The 18,935-nt window shown below is 43.4% G+C and overlaps 2 protein-coding genes across 2 annotated transcripts in view; both read right to left on the minus strand.

Annotated features, from left to right (window-relative positions):
• The window catches only part of SEC31B (SEC31 homolog B, COPII coat complex component), a 28,481-nt gene extending 21,165 nt beyond the window's left edge, over window positions 1-7,316 (minus strand). Inside the window, exons 1-7 of the mRNA XM_054382242.1 lie at window positions 7,238-7,316; window positions 5,327-5,450; window positions 4,306-4,501; window positions 3,485-3,580; window positions 2,327-2,467; window positions 1,669-1,811; window positions 1,321-1,420 (exon numbers count right to left, since the gene is read on the minus strand). Of these exons, the coding sequence (XP_054238217.1) occupies window positions 1,321-1,420; window positions 1,669-1,811; window positions 2,327-2,467; window positions 3,485-3,580; window positions 4,306-4,501; window positions 5,327-5,450; window positions 7,238-7,316 (879 nt within the window). The remainder of the gene's footprint in view (window positions 1-1,320; window positions 1,421-1,668; window positions 1,812-2,326; window positions 2,468-3,484; window positions 3,581-4,305; window positions 4,502-5,326; window positions 5,451-7,237) is intronic.
• A 5,674-nt stretch (window positions 7,317-12,990) lies between these two features.
• Window positions 12,991-18,284, minus strand: NDUFB8 (NADH:ubiquinone oxidoreductase subunit B8). The gene is made up of 5 exons (XM_054382240.1): window positions 18,185-18,284; window positions 17,889-18,015; window positions 17,183-17,282; window positions 15,575-15,730; window positions 12,991-14,332 (listed from the first exon to the last, which is right to left on the minus strand). Exons 1-5 carry the CDS (start codon window positions 18,282-18,284, stop codon window positions 14,240-14,242), a joined length of 576 nt encoding a protein of 191 aa, XP_054238215.1. The 3' UTR covers window positions 12,991-14,239.
• Between the last annotated feature and the right edge of the window lie 651 nt (window positions 18,285-18,935).

The raw sequence follows: 18,935 nt of genomic DNA on the forward strand, positions 1-18,935 counted from the left end.
CATTTATGCTTTACAGGCACAAAACATATAGAATAATTTCTTTCTGTGTGAGAACGTAATCTGTGTTTTCTGTTCTTGAGCACAAAACCTTGCATTTGCTTATATCAAAATCTGAACTGATAAATTTAAACAAAACCCAAACAAAACCAAGCAACGACAAAAGAAAAAAAAAACAACCCAATACCCTGAAAAACAAAGAAGCTAACCTGACAAACTCACTACATCAGCCAGTACTGTCCTTACTACTGAAAACTTTCTCAATTTTTGTATCAACTGAAAATTTTCTGTTCATTGGTACTAAGTCAAAAAGATCCCCCTAACAATAGTTGGGGCATAAATGCCCAAGCTATATTTGGATTCTGCAAATCTACAGCAGCATGCTTAAGATGAGCCAGCTGTACCAACAATGTGGGGTTTTTGATTTTTCTGCTAAAATACAGTGACAAGACTTAGTACAAAAAACAGATCCCAGGAATATTACAGAATCTGATACTCTTCTAACCACTAGACATCTGTACAGAGGGAGCAACAAATCTCATGAAACCAGAACAGCAGCATGTCATGCATTTTATAAAAACGGATTTATTTTTTCCATGCCTCCAAGGCAAAGTTTGTCAGCTAAGTGAAATTGTTCCATGAAATGAATCCAGTCTGGGGCTCCCAGCTGTCCTTTGCTCAGCACTATTGGAGTACCTTCCCCATACTATCAGCAAGATCATAAATTTTGTTCAAAGTTCAAAATTCAATTTAATCCAGAAATTCAATAGTGAATGAGCATGTATGCAGAAGAATTTTTTTTACACAGCCTTGTCTTAATTCAGGTGACACCAAAATATTTCAAAGATGGTAATTTCAAGACATCTGACTAGAAAAGCACATACACATGAACCCACTGTACTGTGAATAAAGTTTACACATAAACTTAATTACATTGCTCCCCTCTCAATGACCCTAGGAAATGCTCCTCATTCTCCTTCATTCTCCCGAAGGCTCCTCATTCTCCCCCAAAAAAACAACTGACTACCCTAGGAGAAGGAAGAAGAGACACAGAGAACACTGTATGTGTAAACACAGCAAGAGTAATCATAATTAGCTGAAACTAAGTTTTAGTTAAACCTTTCTTCCCTCTGTGACCTCTGGACACAAATACAGCTGGGAAAATCTCTTGCCTCTCTCTTTGGTTTTCAGTCTGGATATGGACAACACTCTCATTCACTCCAGAGAGGAAGTACATTGGCACTCATTGGGTAACAGAGAAGAGACACATACAGAGCAGAGCAGAGCAGCAGACCATGGGTACTTAGAGCTGTGGTTATTTACCTCTGCTATACTTGGGTTCCAGCACAAGATGCGGTTGTCTTTGGCACTACTTAACAGCAGTTCAGGGTCAGCCTGGCACCAAGAGACAGAGAGAATTCCCCTAAAATAGATCAGAAAGGAATCAGTTATATTTCATACCCAATCCACTCCCCCACTCTCACCAAGAAAGCATCAGAAATGCTGCTTAAACTCAGAAGTCCTAATTCTCATCTCTACCCTCAACCAGATTCACCTGTGAAACAAAACAAGCCTAACAAAAGTCATAGTTCTCCAAAGTCCAGTCTCCCAGATGTCTGCCTTTTAAAGATGGAGATCTTTAAAAAAACAACACAACAAGCAGGCCTTCACCTTGTGTGCCCTTCCAGCTGGCTCAAAGGAGAGGTAGCAAAACGCAAGTCCCATATTTGGATTACTGGCAAACGGTCATCCTCAGAAGAAAGGACTAGCTGGGTTGCAACTTCTGGATGCCAGGCCATTCCTGAGCAATGCATCTAGGAACAAAAATAGCACAGGCTGAAAAGTCAGCAAAGCAAGCTGGAAATAGCAAAAATGGTCCAGAGCCATACCATTCGACACTTAACTCACCTAAAATGCTTGCCATAAAGCAAGCCCAGCAATGTCTTGCTATGGGAAGCAAGTATTTCTACCTTCTCTACACAGCAAAAAACCCCACTAACCATACAGAAGCCGAAGGTTCAGCTCAAAGCTGATCTAGGAAGACAGCTGAGATTAAAATGAAAGAGGCTTCTCATAAATGAGCTGTGAACATAAAAACCAAAGGCAAGCATGTGCTAATTTTAGGAACACCTAGAACAACTAGGGGGTCTTATTTCTCCATTTTACTAGGGGAAAAAAAGACAGGTGCTTTGATGCTACAGTTCCAACCGAATCAACCCCAACAGTTCCCACAAAAACGACACTTGATCCCAAGAGCCTGTGCCACAAATTTGCAGTCATGTGTGGCATGCTGTAAGCTAGTTGGAATCACAGTCTTTCCTCTACTCACTCTGTTGCTGTGGTCACTGACTTTGATGATAGGCTCATTCTTCCTGAGGTCCCAAACCACAGCCTTGCCACTGGGGTGGGCAGAGGACAGGATATGCTGCACCTGCCGATTCCAGGACACCACACTGATGTCTTCATGAGGCTGCCAAGATAAGAAAGGCCAAACATCCATTACTCGTATGCTGAGGAAACACTAAGGGATTTGAAGCTATACAGATTCCTTTCTTCAGCCACTGATCAACTAACTAGAAATGGCATCACTGACCAAAAAAAAAAGACTCATGGAAAGCATGGAAAAGCATGGAAAGCCCTTTACTCAGAATGTGCAGTCTAATGCTATGGGGGAATATCACCTGAAAAGCACCTTTGCATTTTGGGAGCAGGTACTGTATTCTGCATTGACCAAATGTGTCATAAATCTGCAGCTGAGAGAACATAGATGCTTCTACCTTGACTCCTGGGCTGAACTTAAACAGAAAGATGACCTTGTGCAACATTTCACAAGTGCAGTGAGATGGAAAATGATGAAGCATTCAAGACTAATTGCCTTTACTGTATCTGCTGCAATGAAAGAGATAAGCAAGGAGACAAATGGGAGGATTATTGGAGGAAAAACTCAGCCTGTTGCCAGGCAAGTTTACTATGATTTTTTCACTTTCAAGCACTGATCGCCCTGAATAACATAATCAGCATTAGAAGATCAGAAGCTTCTTCCTCTTCAAACTCAGAAAAATTATCTGGGAGGAATAACCACGATGCATTAAATGGCTCACTGGCTTTGCTAGGGATATTACTGTTATGAGATATGAAAAGCTTCAGCTGATGCCTGAAGTAAATTCATTCCTCAGAGAGGGTCCAATAAGCCTCCTTAATCCATCACACGTCCCAGCTGGATCACAAGATAAACTGGTACATTACTTGATTCAAATCCACAAAAAGCTTACCCATCCATGCAAAGTGCAGCCTACTTCTACTCCCCTTATAACACTCTTTCCACCTTCCCAGAATGAAACTGATCAGTCAGTTCTGATTCACCTTTATCCTGACAGATGTCAAGGTCATACTGGCAAGACCAGGATGACTCCACACTCACATCTTTTTACTTTGCCTACTGAGATGTAAAACTGCAAAAGCATCACTCAGCGCAAATCTCATTTACCTGTGATTTAGCCCCTGGAGTCATAGGCACACTGAAGTTATTCAAATCCCAGATGAAAATTTCAGAATCATTGGCTCCAGAAGCCAAGAGGTTACTCTGTAGCAAAAAGAAAAGCTCAGCTGAGTTTCACAGGGAAAGAGGCCAGATTTCTTAAAACTAGATGTAAGCAAAAAAAAAATAACAGCTTCTGAAGTCAGAAGAGAGCTGCACAAAGATACTAACCAGATTATAAGCCAAGTACATTTCTGGCTTCACCGCCTTCAGCTGGGCCATGGTACAGGCCTGTTTAAAATCAGTCTAGCAAGCTATGGGTGCAGGTGGCTGGTGTTACTTATGAAACTCTGCCACAGGCCTGGAAGCTGATATCTCTGGCCAGCTAAACCTTTGCCTGGCATCCCAGCACCAAGAGATAAAGGCTTCTCACAAGCGTCTGTAGACAACAATCAATTTGCCTTAGTAATACCATAAGAACTTTTCTTCTGTTCAACATTCACTTATGTTGCAGTCCCTTCAGATGCGATCAGAGCTGCACTGAATTAGACACCAACTGAACAAATAAAGAAATTCTGATTTCAAATGTATAATGGTCTAACACATAACAGTATTACAAGCCGTGTTTTTATAGAGAGGTAAGAGACTTGATCAAGGTCACAGGGGAAGTCAGTGGCAAAGCTGTGAACAGAACCCAAATTTGAGTCCCAAGTCAGTCTTTTGTTACAGCTACCATGATTCTTTCAAGTTAAAAACTGTTCCTCAGGGAAAAACAGGTATTTTTAATATGGAGGTGGATGTTCACTTGGTTGTATCTTGAGGCAGCATACCTGGAAAGGATTGAGGTCAAGAGCTCGAACAGGACCTGAATGCTTCTCTGTCTGCCCGATGACAGGCTCTCCCTTCGATGACAATATGTGGTGCACACTGTACATTGTCAACACACCATTGTCCCCTCCACCAATGATCACCCCAGAGGACTCTGGGGACCCATTTCCAAAGTTACCCCAGATCAGCTTATGAAACCTAGAAAGGAGAAGATAAAGCTGGTATAGGCCACAATATTTGGTGGAAGTCAAGATGCTCTCTGCATTACCAAAACCCACATACGTGTTCAAACCTATCAAACATAACTATCAGTCTGCACCTTAAATAATCATTTCCCTTTGAAGATGACAGTGGCTCTTATACAGGGGAAAAAAATAAATGAGCTTCCACCTAAAGTCTTTTAAAGGGAACAGGGAACTGACAAAGGAAGAGGTAGGTCTGTCTCTTTGGGTTTGTTTTTTCTATTTTTTTTCCTCCTCACCACCCTGCACCACAAATGTTTAGGACCTCATATGTGATTCAGTGGGTGATCTCCTCTAATCCACACTATATAGAAAATAAGATTACAGGACTATAAGCCTTATTTTCCAGAACTATTACCTGAAAAATATGTTAACTGACTGTAAAAGCTGAGGAACAAATCAAGGCTGTGTTTTGCATTCAGTGCAAATGTCACCCACACTCATAAGCCTACAAAATTGCCTTGTCTTAAAAAAACCCAGAAAATGAGTGTCATTCTGCCTCTAGTCTCCTTAATGCAAATCATTAGCCCCATCAGATTCACATGATACAGAATGACTGTCCTAACTATCATATAAGTACTTTCAGACTGGTAGAATGATCTAACCGCTGTTGTAGTTTTACACTATTTGCGTCAACAAAAATGCTCAGCTCTTGAAGAGAGGTCAGCTTATCCAAAGACCACTTTATATCTCCAAAACATGATCTCCTCCTCTCATTTCTTGTGCCAGAAAAGCCTTATTCAGTTCCACTCACTGATACATCAGTATGATTCTCTAGTACCTGTTTGAGGCAGGAAGCGTTCCTTTCTGCTTCATGTCCAGAGAGGGATCTCTGAAGTCAACCTCAAATATCTCCAAGGTGGCATTTGTACTGAAAGATGCATCCAGCTGTTGGGCAGATGTTCCTAGCAGAAATAAAAGGGGAAAACAAGCAGACACTTTTTTCAAGAGCACAAGATACAAAAGGAACAATGCACTGGAACCTATTCCTCATAGTTGACACAAACTTGGTTATGCCCACTTCAGGAGAAGGCCTGTTTAAATACTTCAGAGAGAGTCACCAACAATTATGACAAAGACTCTGAAAAAAAGTAGAAATTCTTCAGGAAATTCTGGGCACCAGGATCACTGTTGCACAAATATCTCTTCTCACAGGTACGTAGTGATAAAACAAGAGGGAATGGCCTCAAGCTGCGACTGGGTAGGTTTGTTTTAAGAAAAATTTTTCATGGAAAGAGTGGTCAGGCATTGGAATGTGCTGCCCAGGGAGGTGGTTGAGTCACCAACCCTGAAGGTGTTTAAAGGTCGTTTGGATGTGGTGCTTAGGGTTATGGTTTAGGGGTGAACCTTGTAGAGTAGGGTTATCGGTTGGACTGGGTGATCCTGAGGGTCTTTTCCAACCTGAATGTTTCTGTGATTCTGTGATATTTCTCTCTTGCCATAAATATAATTCACACACCCTCTTCCAAGCAGCCACAGCTTCTGATATTGTCCTCATCTAAATTACAAATGCAGTGCCATCATGAAACCTGGTACAAGTATGATCTGAAATACTTCTGTAACTGCTCTTCAGTCGTGACTGTACATCTTGATCAAACCTTCTAAACACAATCTAGAGAAAAACTTCTTCAACCTTAGCCAACTAAACATTCCCCAATGACCCACAGAGAGCTAGCAGTCCCACAGTGTTGGGTTCTTCCCTTCTTGCTTACAGAATAAAAGCTAAAAATATGTTTAGCATTGCCTAATGGGACACTGCCAGGCAAACAGCCCCCAGTTACCACAGAGGAGCTTTGTAACTGCCCATGGCATGGACAGTGCCCAGGAGACTATTAAAAAGCAGTACAAATTTTGAAACTATGCAGTTTCCGATCTAAAGTAGACTGAAGCCAAGACCTTCGGTCCAACCAAAAATCTGTCCTTTTTAGAGAAGCATAAAACAGATTATCTACACCAAATATGGTAATGTTGCTTTTAAGGCTGAACTTTTGTGACTTTCTTTTGACAGCCATCCGTGGAAGAAAAAAAAAAAAAAAAGAAAAAAAAATGGCTGTACTGCACAATCCAGGCAGGAGACAGGGCTGATTAGTTGTCATGTTGGACAGATAACCCAAAGTGTTGCTTCTACAGACACTAAACTCACCCACTGCCAATTCAGTGAATAAGCAGACCCTGTGCTTCAGGAAATAAAAAAAATATATATAACAATAGTGAATAATGAGTAATATCAACAAAATGCATATTCAAGGTTTTGCAGAAATACTGAAAATGGAACTTTAGGAAAAAGAGATTTCTATTAATTATCAAACACCACGATAATGTCTGAAGATCAAAAGTGACCTTGAATGAAAATTATTAGAATTAATTATTTTTTCCATAGATATACCAAGTAAGTAACCTTATTTTAATTTTTACAGCAAGCAGGTGTTGGAGTTCATACACACTTAATTAGAAGTTAGGTCAAAAAAGCCATGTATTCACCCTTTGAAAAAATGACTGGTCTTTAAGGTGCAAAGCTGCCCTGCTTTGCCAAAGAATTCTCTACAAGTCACTCAAAAAAAACCCCAATATCAAGGCTGTAACATTTTTGGTATATTGCTTGTAAGAGATTATTAAGGTGGGAACTGTTGAAAGTTAATTCAAATTAACTCATATTCATACTTTGATTTTCATAAATTGTGAAGAACTTTACCTGCTGCTAGATAAATGGGGTGGTTGTTTGCTGGACTCCATGCCTGGACAGCTGTTCGCTCAATTTCCTTTAGCTTCATTTTCTAAGCTCTAGAAAAAAATTAACACAGTGATTAGAATAGCCTGATAAAGGCAACACAAAAATAGTCACACCAGCAACACAATATCTCCCCCTTACAAAGCTACCCAGTGAACAAATTACTCTTGACAGTTACTTGTTACTTCCTGTGCTAGTGAATAGGTTCCATAGAAATGAATTAGGGTATTTTAGAATTCATGGGAAAAAAAAAACCCACCAAACAATCCCAGCTGTCTCATAACACATTTTCTTTCATATATAGCTCTCTTTATTATATACCCTGATTACACGAGAGTTACAGTGAAAGGAAGGGAATCTAAATTAAACAACATACTCAGCTCTTCACTCCAGGATGATTTAAATCAGCTCTAGACATTCAGTTGAACAAATATATTTGCAAAGCACCAGTTTCTCTCTCTGAACAAGCTGATGCCAGTACATACATAGGCAAAAATGGAGGAAAAGGAACCTGAGGGCTAAATTCCAAGCTGAAAAGTGACGTGGACACAGAAAACAAAGTGCAATGCTATCACGTGCCAATTCAGTTAATGTACTTTGTTCTTGTCCTCTGAGAAGTGAAAGGAAAAAACTAATTTGACTTTCTGCTTGAGTTTGTAAATGGTAGAAGGTGAGGAGAACCAACTCAGAAGTAAATACTGGGTTTCAATCTCAGATCTGACAACACTTCTTTCTATTTACCCTGGGAAGATCAATGGACACTTGTATAACGGGAACACAACTTCTGTATGTCACTGGAGAGAGACTAGGGGGCAATAATGTAGCAGGACAGCTGAAAGTCAAACAACTGCAGGCAACAAGGAAGCTGCAAAACTGAATATAAGCACCCAAGTAGGATCCTGTTCTTACTGAGGAAAAAGCATCCAGCACCTCTCCATCCCAGACTATGCTCTACTTTCTAGGCATGTCAGTAATGTAAATGACGTGTGGACATATAAGTCACAGGCTAGGAAGGTCACTCTCATGAGCAGTTCCTAAACCTTTCGAGCTTGGCTGCAGTGCAGTCTTTTAACTCTAGCTAAACAGAGCTGCTAACCATGCACTCAGATGATACCATGCTGAATAAAGTAAGACTGTCAGCAGGCAGCACAGTAAAACACTCTGTACCTCTCCAGCTTGCTGTGATTAATCTCTCCTGGTTATTTGACGTTGTTTGTGTTAGCCAGGCTGACAGTTAAACCACAGTCTGCATCACATGGCCTTCTCTTCCAATGCAGGGCTACAAGAGTCCATGCTTCAGAGTCTGGTTGTTCATTTGTAACCAAGTTCATAAAGGTTGCTTGCTGTGGCCAGCCCACTGTTTGGCCAAACCACCAAAAAAACCCAACCAAACAAAGCAGTTTTGAAAAAGCCTCTGTCACTTTGTGGCTTAGATGAAGCTATGGCCTCCTGAGGCCTACACACAGATGGAAATCTGGTCAGCACTGCTTCTTAGGCATCAGTCTCCTGGTTAACATCTCCATACTTTTTAGGATTTCTTCTCCATCACCACTCAGAAGCTAAGGGCTTTCTCTCTCTCCCTCATGCACTATCAAGACTAGCTGTTTGATTAGAATTTATTAATTGTTTTTTAGTATTAGCCTGCAGTAGTATCTCCAAAGCTCAAAGTGCCTATCGCTATTTTCACATTAACTTTATTCTGATTTAGCTCAGGCCCACAGCAATCTGAAGATAACTTTTTATATTAAGACAAGTGTAACTATTTCCTCATACAGCCCAAGAACAGATGTAGAAAGGTCATCTCCTCATCACTGTAACAGACCTCTAAAGCTTACTTGCCTATCTTCCAGCACAATTTGCATAGTACTTATTAAGGGTCCATTACATTCTCTCTGCCAAGATATTACAGTGCCTACTCATTTCTCTCCCATACCAGTTCAAGAACACTGTTAAGGTCTCCTCTCTTCAATGAAAATATTCCCAGGAGGAGTCAGGTGAAACTGCTAGCAACAGCCTACTGCACAAAGCACCACTTCACTGATGTCCGGGAGCAGGACAGCTGGTAAGCTCCTTACCAGTCCCTTTTTGCCTCTTCCTCCTCCAAATAGAATACATCAATTGCAAATGCTGTCTGGAAATATAGGCCTCACTGCTTCTTGGCTTTTGAGGGCAATTTACCTGTGAGCATAAGGAGACAACAGCCAAAAAAAACCACTTCCCTCAAGTAAATTAACTAGTAGGGAAGGAAAGAAGAGTGAAACCACACAAGCCTACCTAGTTGAATGGTACAAGCTCCCACTCTTTACCTTCTGTGCTGGGCTAACTGCATGGCTGGCACAACTTGCATTCAACACACCAAAAAACATAAACCCCCCGTGCAGAATGGTATTGATCAGTTGTCCACCTTTTTTTGGTCACTAAAGCATTCTGTGTAAGAAAGTCAACATTACTGTTCTCTTTTCACAAACTTAAGTCAGGGGAGAACATGAAGGTAAAGTGTCTTGTTCATAACTCAGCCAGACATAGGAAAGCAAACAAGGCACCTTTTAGAGTGGCTGAACAGGAACAGAAAAACTGTAGAAGTGCTGGATAGTAGGTCCCTAGTCCCCAAGGAAAAGCAGTAATAGTGCAAACAGACCTGAGAAGGCCCACAGGAGATGAATAAGAAAGGTAAGATCACAGTATCACACCATCTCTTAAGTACCTCCTAGAAGTTCAGCTCCACTGTAGCTGAGATTCTACAGGGATGCAGGAGCACCTCTTCCTTAAATCAGTGGGCTGAATCTGGAAGGAAAAAAAGCCTAATTTGAGTCGTACTCTTAGAGAAGTGATCCTTCTACAACTGTTTGTATCCAGGACAGTGCTTATGAGCGTTAAAGCAAGTAAAATTGCCTCATTAGTAACCTCTTGCGGCTGCCTGAGAAAAATATCCAAGTATTGGACGTCTCACAGTAGAAATTTTAGGGAGAGATTGCCACCTGCTGTCACCTCCCAAAATAGCACCTAAGACTACTGAGAAAGCTCACGCTTTTCTCAGGACCTCTAATTATTTAATCAAGACAATCCCTCCTCCTTCTACAGACATCCAATTACAATTCTAACGTATTAGCGAACCTCAGCCCCAAGGGGAGTCACAGCACAGAAGCTGCATTTCCCCACAGCGTCCCCCAGACATGACTTCCCACACGGTGTCCTTAAAAGGTAACACAATCTGCAAAGCAAAACCCAGCAGGTCAGAGGACTCCCCAGCACGGAGAAATCAAAAGCACACAGCTAAATGGTGAAAAGTAAAAACTCTCAGACCATGACAGACCATGCAGGCAATGCTGACAAGGGCAAAAAATTCCTCACCTACAGTAACTTAAAATACTTGCGGCTTAGAATGCATCCTGAAAGACTGTTGGGGTAGTTATATCAGCTAATTGACCCTTTAAGTTGTCATGATAATCATCCCTGGTATCACGCTGAGTAAGGCCACCTCTCTCCTGCACCACACAAATACTGTCAATCAAGAAATCTCCTCCTACTGACTTTTCCATTCCTCCTCCAGCCACCCAAACATTCCTTTTTAAAGAGTTCCTGGTATTGGACCTCCAGCAGAGCACACAGAGGTGATAGCTTGATGCCTCTTAGCTAAACGTGAAACTTGGGCAAAACAAGACTTCTCCAATGTCACCCAGGTGACAAGCAGCCACCCTAGGATTTAAAAAACGCCTCTCAGCCATGACACAATGGTTAAGACACAAATTGTCCTACAGCCTCCATATCCCTGTGTCAGTTTAAAATCTTTGTACTGGCTCTTCCACTTGCATTGCTGTGACCTTTTCACAGCTCCCCCTATAACCAGGCTGTTCTCATAAGTGCTTATTATAAATCCTGATTACAGAAGGCAGAAGGTACAGAGAGACTAATCTCAGATAATCGTTGGTTTTTGCAAGACAGGATTGTTGCAGAGTAGAGCTCAGCACATTCCTCCATGACTGCTCCCACGGTATATAAAAACTTCTCGAGTTCTAAACACTTTCAAAAGCTATTGCTAAGTGCCACAGCAGGATACAGATGGGAGTGCATATACACGTATCTAGTCAGTCTGGGCCGCACAACAGCACTGTACTGTATGGTAGTAAAAAAGCGGGAAGGTCTAGAAAGAAAGCATTGACCTCGGCCACCGACCGTCAGAAAACAGGCTGCCGGTTATACCAGAGGCCTCTCTGTACCCCAGGTCAAACAGCTTAATCTCCCCCCTGGCAGTCCCCCGCCTGCCGCTGCCCGGAACCACGGGACCTGCGGTCGCAGCCGGCACAGCGACACCGAGGCGGGCGGGGCAGCGTATCAGGCCGGGGCTGGGAGAGGGGTTGGGGGGCCTGCCCCCGATGCGGGGATTGAGGGGGACGAGTGCCGAGACCGGAACAGCCGCTGGCGTCACGCCGAACGGCACGGAAACGGCGGGAGAAGAAGCAGGGGAGGGACGGTCGGCGGCCCTTACCGGCTCGCTGGCCGTCCCCGCCGCGCAGCCGACCCAAGCCCAAGAGACTCCCGCAGCTGAACCCTCACGACGGTGGCCGCCGGGAGCCGAAAAGCCGCCGGCCGCGAAGCACCGCCCGTCACCCCGCCCCCGCACCGCGGGGTGAGCGCTTGCCGCCCGTCCTGCCTGCGCAAGCGCCAGCCCCAGCCCCAGCCCTGGGATCCTCCACGACTGCGGTTCTACCGAGGGGTTGGGGTTGTGGCGCAGGGCGGCAGCCACAACCTTTGCTAAGGGTACTGGATCCCGTTCCTATGAGAGCTCGGCCACTACCGCCCGTCAGGTGTGCCCCTAACGTGTGGGAGGGTGTTGGGACCTGTTTTCAGTCTCTCCTGCCCCATTTCGGGGTGCTCCTCAGCTACAGCAGCACAGACCCGCGGCCGGCAGGCAGAGCTCAGCCAAGAGGCTGTTTGGTACCATTCTTGTTTTTAAGATACTTGAATTTGCTCCATCCACTAGTCTGAAATGGTCCGTGCTGTCTGCAATGAATAGCACAGCAGGAGCTGGGGCCTCCTATCTCTGAATCCCCTCACAAGAATATTGCCGCAAGTAGAGATTTAAGCTTTTCGGAGGGGACATGCAGAAAGGAAGCACAGCTTAGGAATGTAATTTCCTGAATGCATTTTAGTAGTCAGGGGGGAAGAAAAAAAAAAAAAAAAAAAAAAAAAAGGCAGAGAGGCCCAGACCTAATTCCCTTATATCTCTTCCATTTTGGGAAGATTAGCCTAACACTACAAGGCACCATTTCGACTGATTTCTGAGCCAGGTTCTTTAATTCCCCTTCAATAAAATCCCACTGATAGATAGAGATTGGTCATGAAGCTCTCCAAAACACTAAGCATCAAACAGTGCTGTGGCAGGGCAGCTGTGTGGCATGCAGTACAAGTCAGATGGGCAGGCCCCAACCTGCCTCTGCGCTACTGCTGCATTATCATTTCACATACACAAAGGCAGCCATCACTGCTCCTTTCTTTCATTTTACTTAAAAGACTAACAACTCTCAAAACATTGTATATCTTGCTGTCACATAACTGCTGTGGAATGGTTATCCTTACTCTAAGGTACATTCCCCTAGAAAACGCTTTGCAACAGATTTCCATTTTAAGGTCCCCACAGCTCAAAAAATACTCTAAAAACCCTTCTGGTGTAAAATATCATTATAATTTAAAAGTAAGCATTTCTGTAACCGGTGAAAAAGGGGACAGCTTACAAAAGCCAGGAGAGATGGCAATTATTCAGCACTTAAACACACACCCTTATAGAAACTCCTAGAGATCAAGCTAATTGGCCTTTAGCATCTGGGGTTAAAAATCTGTATAGGTTGAAAAAATTTAATGAATCACTCTTTTCAAATACCTGCTTCTCTTAAAGCACAAAACTATGAATCATAACAAGACATTGACAGTAGAGGACAGCATCCAGTTTATAAGAGGCATCCAGAAGAGGCCAAGCCTTTAGATTTCTGTGATGACCCCCTTCTGCAGCTGAACAACGGTGTCAAAGACAGTGCAGAGTAGTTGAGGGAACTTTCACTGTAAATCATTACTGAAGGTTTTGTCTCCTCCAGCCACAAGGCGAGAAACTTATGTTAAAAGAAGAATGACAAAAATCTAGGAGCTTAATAAAATTGTCTGCGTAACTTTCCCAAGCAAACTACTGATGAACTCGTAGGAGGCCCAGAAACATTGGTTTGCTGCAAGACTGGCAAGCTTCATGGGTCAGACATAACTCAAACTCTGGTGGATAAGCTCAGGCCATACAGGAGCTATTTGAGCATCTGTGCTCTTGGACCAAAGCCCAGGCACAGCATAACAAATCTGGACAGTGTTGAACTTGCTCATTAACCTTTTCATATCACTGTTGTCCCCAGCTCTTCAAGCTATACACTGTAAGGCTCTTTGCCTCACTAGTGCTCCCTACTGGCAAGCTTCACTTAAGAGGGCATCTAGATCACAAAGAGATCACATCCAAATCCCAGTAAGGACAGAGTTCCTCACACAGCCCGAGACGCCCAAGCACTGGCATTTGCCAGTCTGGGTCTGCCTGTCATCTCACATTAAATGACAACACTTCAGTTCCATTCCAAGCAGCACGTGCAGTGAACCACTTGGTCACAGGGAGTATCTGCTACACAAACAGGCTTAGCTAAGGAATGTTTGTATACAAGGTACATAAACTAACAGCAGTCCTAGGACTGCACTCAGAACTTTGCCCTACATATACTAGCCTGTTTAGAAAAATGGCAAAGGTCATTCAACTTCACTGGCCATTGCTCAGGCTTCTCAAACCAACAGAAGACAACTAGCACAGTAGGTATTGTCGATGTATTTCACTGCAGTTAGTGGTTGAATGTTGAAGAACAAGCATCAACGCATGCCACAGTGAACACAAGAGAAGATGCCATCCCCAACAGAGCTGACACAGGAGAAATAGCGCTTCGACTTTCAGATTTCATAGTGTGTCACCACTGGTGGCTCTTTAGTGGGGTCTCCTCCTCTCTCCAGGTACAGGTCATTGAAGGGATATTGCTTCGGTCCCTACAAGGAGAGAAAGTGTGGCAAATTCAACACAGTCACCAAGCACATTGAGGGGAAAGGGCAAAAATGGCCCATCCCATCCCACTCTCACTCAAATCAAGGCTTGTCATTTACAACTCAGATTTCTATTTAAGTGTTTCAGCAGAAATCTTAGAATACAAGCAAATTCAAAGATACATTTCTTTGTGTAAACCCCTGTACTTTAACAGAAACATCCAGGTGGTCTTGCATTTAATCTTAACGAGCAGTTCATATAGAGCACAAAGATAATACACTACAAAACCTGACTGTGTATTCAAATATATTTTTGAGAAATACATTCCAAATGATCCAGATTGTGAGATGTAAATAAAAAACACAGGGCAAAAGAGATAAAGCAGATGCACACATGGAAGGAGAATACCTAGACCACAGGAGGGATACTGTAAGAAGCATAGCTTAAAATTTGTTCCCAGTGAACAGAAACCACTCACTATGAAATAGAACCCATGAGCTAAGCAAAGCCAGTCAACAGAACAACTCAGGTTAGGTGAGACTACAGGACATCTCTCAGCCTGCTCCCCACCAGCAGCAGAGTTTTTGCATTCACATTCACTCAGTTCCAGCCAAACCACTTTTCTGGGCACTGGCAGCAACAAGTAACACAGCTACTTTTCCTCTCTTTACCTGTTACAGTGGAGAGCTGGAATCCCCCCTCTCCCACTGACAATAACCAGGCTAGCTCAGTCCGTAAGCAAATGAAGCTGTATTTACAGGCAGAACTACAATCTATGATGAAATGCAATGAGTATGTACAAACATACGCTATTCACAACATTTACAAATATGTGCAATCAACAGAAAAACACAACAAAGCCCCTTGGGCACCCAAAAGAGAGGGACCGTGCTTCTTTTCCTCCCCGGCTCCCCAGAGCTGGCAAAAGGGAAGAAAGCCAAGAAGCAGAGAGAGGTTTGTTAAACTTCGCTTGTCGAGGTCAGTATGTGGGTGTGTGTTATCTTCAGCCAGAGAAGAAAAGGAGCGGGCAGACAAACTGAGAGTGACTGTGAGACTGCCCGACTGCCCATACCTTGTTTTGAGTACTAACTCAAACATTTCTATCTGGAAGTGTTTAGAATAATCACTATTTTGTTTTCTTACACCCAATAGTGATTTATTTACATTCTTTCACTTTTCTGCTCGAACTTCATGAGGAAAAATGAAAGACAGTGTTAAAATCATCACATTACCCAAGAGTAACTCACCACAGGCCTGTAAGATGGATAGAGCTCTCCAAGAACAAACATGGTCAGCATGGTACCCAAAAAGATAAGGAAGTGTTTGCGCATTATGTGCCAGGGAACTGGAGTGGGAGATGTATCAACACGGTTCCGAATATACATGTCAAAGTCCCAGTGCATCTAAAAAAGAAAAGAAAACAGCTGCACATTTACCAACTCTAGCTGCTTTGATCAAGAAGTGCTTTACAGCATTCACAAAACTGCCAGAAGCTGTTTCATCTCGGTCTTGGAAGTGGAGTTAAAACTACAGAGGAGATAAGCACAGTCACAGCAAGTTTACTGTAAGTGACAAACTCAAGACTCTACAAATTCCATCCTATGCTTATACCAGACCATATGCTTAATTATTTGACAGTAGAAGGTTTTATTTATATACATAGTCACTCTACCTTAGATTTGTTCCCCAGAACTGTTGAAAGGCATGGTATAAATCAATACCCTCATTCATGGAAATTCGGTCACAAACAAAGAAAAGCAGCAATCACCTGCCACTTGGAAGCTGGTTCCTCAAAAACAGGCAAAGCACCTGCCAGTCTTACTCTGTGACAAAAGCAGGGCTAATGCCTTTCCTGATTAAAGCAGAAGAGCATTTAAACTTTTGCCTTGGTGTATATTAATGAAAGCAGAGAACTCATTAATTTGGAGCCCAGATACTGCCTCTAGCTGAACACAGAGCCATTTGTTATCAAACCCTGAGTGCTAGACTGAGCAGAAATCAATTGCCTAAACAGAGGTATCTGCTGACACTTTGGATGCTGCCAACCCTTTGTGCAAGGGTACCTACACAAGCCCTTCTGTACCAAGCACAAAGCCAGAATGACCATAGGTTTTTTTACGTGCTTCCAGAGTCATTACAACACACACTTTAAGCTTTACCACAGTACACAAGCTATGATGCTTTTGCATGTTTATACTATAACGTATTACATACACAAGATGATGTCATTACTACTTTCATTACTTGTGTCAGTTACTAGGTTTGGTACTGTTAGACTGCAGTCATTCACAGAAAGACCATGTACTAACAGAAAAGTTAGTCCTGACAAGGAATTTGAGTAACTTAGATGTTGAAACTTAACATAGGTGCTCTATTAATCCATTTTCTTAAGAATAGCTTGCAAACCTTCATCAGAGAAAATCTCCTTATTTGTATTCTATCCCAAAACAACCCTGAAGTAATAAAGCAGCAACAACTGCTTCCATTGTACTAAAAGAACTTTACTCAGACAACGCTTTCTTTGCTAAATGGTTCTGAACTAAGCTCTCACAATATCAGACAAAAAAAAAATGGGGGAAGACTTTACTATTCCTACAGAAAAACTTAAGTTCATAAAGTCTCCCTCCTCATGTGTAGTAAGATGTTAACATTCCTCAGCACTTTCAAAATACTTACCATGATGGCCACAGCCCAATTTTCCCTCTGCTGACTGTCCCTGCTTGCATATGCAACACACGCCTGCACTTGAGGGTGCAGTTACACAAAGAATTAACCCGAAAGCACTTACATGATATGCATGCACTTATTAACAGCAACAGTGTAATCATAACAAGAAGCACTACTAGCATGCCCACCGGCTCTCCCCAGTTACGCCTCATGTCCGGCTGGTCCCACTGGTACCAAGGGTCTCTCTCATGAAGAGACTTATTAGGGAGTTTGGGATAGTCACCATATCTGTGAGAAACAGAGAAAAACCCCAAATATAAAAGAAAGCTGTATTAATTTAGATACATCTTGCAGAAGACACTATAGGATTGGCCTATGGAAATGGAAAAGTTAAATGTTACTTTGTTTCTATAAGTACTACATATATGTTTTAAAAATCCATGCACACAACTAGCACAACAATCATCACCTTGACACCAGTCATTTTAACAAGTAGCATTCCTCAAAGTGTCATTTATAAGGCTATACTAGCTGGAGGAAAACGTAAGCTTAACTGAACTACAGAACCCTAGTTATCTTGCACTTTGCATACATCAAAGTATTCCCCAACATTTCCTGAAATCGTTATTCCAGAGATGGCTTTCAACTCATCTCTCTTAGCCTTGCATTACAAATCCATATGAAGTCTCTTATACAGCATTTTATTCACAGCCTCCAAGTCATTCCACTTGCTCGTTTCAAAACACTGATATACATCAATGAGCTTCAAAGCTCTACGATCACACCACATCATCTCCAGGCATTTAACTGAGACTACCAGCCTGCAGCACCTTCCCACAAAGCAGGGAGCTGCCGGCCTTGGCGCGGGAGGGCATGGGAGCCCTCGCAGCTCACCCGAAGCCGTCGTCGGGATAGGGCTGGTAGTCTTCCACCCGCATGTTGTACTTCTTTGCGGCGGCTGCGCGCTCCTCCGGTGTTCGGGGGTATGGTCCGGGCAACATGTCTTTGGACAAACCCGAGGCTGGCGGGAGAGCAACAAGGCGAGGCGGGCAAGGGCCCCGCGGTCAGCCGCGGCCAGGCTGGGGAGGGTCGCGCCGCCCTCACGCGTCGGCCCCAGAGTCACCTGCCCGCCGCCCCACGGATACTTGCCCCTCTGCTAGCCAGACCCCGGGAGTCGTCTCCCTGCTCACCCGCCCTCGCCCCGGGAGGCGCCGCCACAGCGGCCCTCACGGCCCACAGCCGGGCGGCTGCCCGCTGCCAGAGGACACCGCGGAGTCCGGCCACCGCCATCACGCTCCCCGCGCAGGCGCGGCTGACGGTGGCCGGTAGGGACAGAAAAATCGAGACGGAGGAGGGGGCGGAGCGATCCCAGCCATCACTCGCGCTGCCGGGTACGAGCTCTCCGTTCAGGGCGTTAATTAATCAGCCGCTGTTATTATAATATTGACATAAGAGCTAATGGATGGAAAGGGCATCAGTGCGGTATTTCTATCTGGCTGTCATCGTCTGAAGGAGAGTAATAGGAATTTATGACAGGTGTCCCCCCGCAAGACGCGGGACAGCCTCCCGCGAAGCAGCCGGGTCGATGCTCAGTCCGATCGATGGTGTGGCTGGCGGCGTTATGCAAATTGCCTTCTTTGTATCAATATCAGTGTTATTAAAGTTAATACCCGACTGTAGCCATCTTATTCCCGTGGAGCCAGGGAAATGCAAACAGCTGAAATGGCATGTTAATTCAGCAGTGCTATTCTTCAAATGTAAGCAATACATTATTGTAGATTAAATCAATATGAGCATTAAAGGATTTTGCAGTTTACTTCATTATGTAAACTCTGTAGTAGTTGAACTCATTTTCTTTCAGTTATTCACATCAGCTGTAATGGGTAATGTCTCTATATAACGATCTACATTATAAACCTTTGCAGATCAAAACCTATCATG

Source organism: Indicator indicator, chromosome 7 (assembly GCF_027791375.1).
Source record: "Indicator indicator isolate 239-I01 chromosome 7, UM_Iind_1.1, whole genome shotgun sequence".
NCBI lineage: Eukaryota > Metazoa > Chordata > Aves > Piciformes > Indicatoridae > Indicator > Indicator indicator.

What these genes read in the sequence shown, in the direction of transcription:
- NDUFB8 (XM_054382240.1), bottom strand. Translation starts at nt 18,284, where the DNA reads ATGGCGGTGGCCGGACTCCGCGGTGTCCTCTGGCAGCGGGCAGCCGCC. An exon ending in TATCCCGACGACGGCTTCGG is followed by an intron (nt 17,283 to 17,888) that starts GTGAGCTGCGAG and finishes TGTTTCTCACAG; the next exon opens with ATATGGTGACTATCCCAAAC. An exon ending in GGCGTAACTGGGGAGAGCCG is followed by an intron (nt 15,731 to 17,182) that starts GTGGGCATGCTA and finishes TTTCTTTTTTAG; the next exon opens with ATGCACTGGGACTTTGACAT.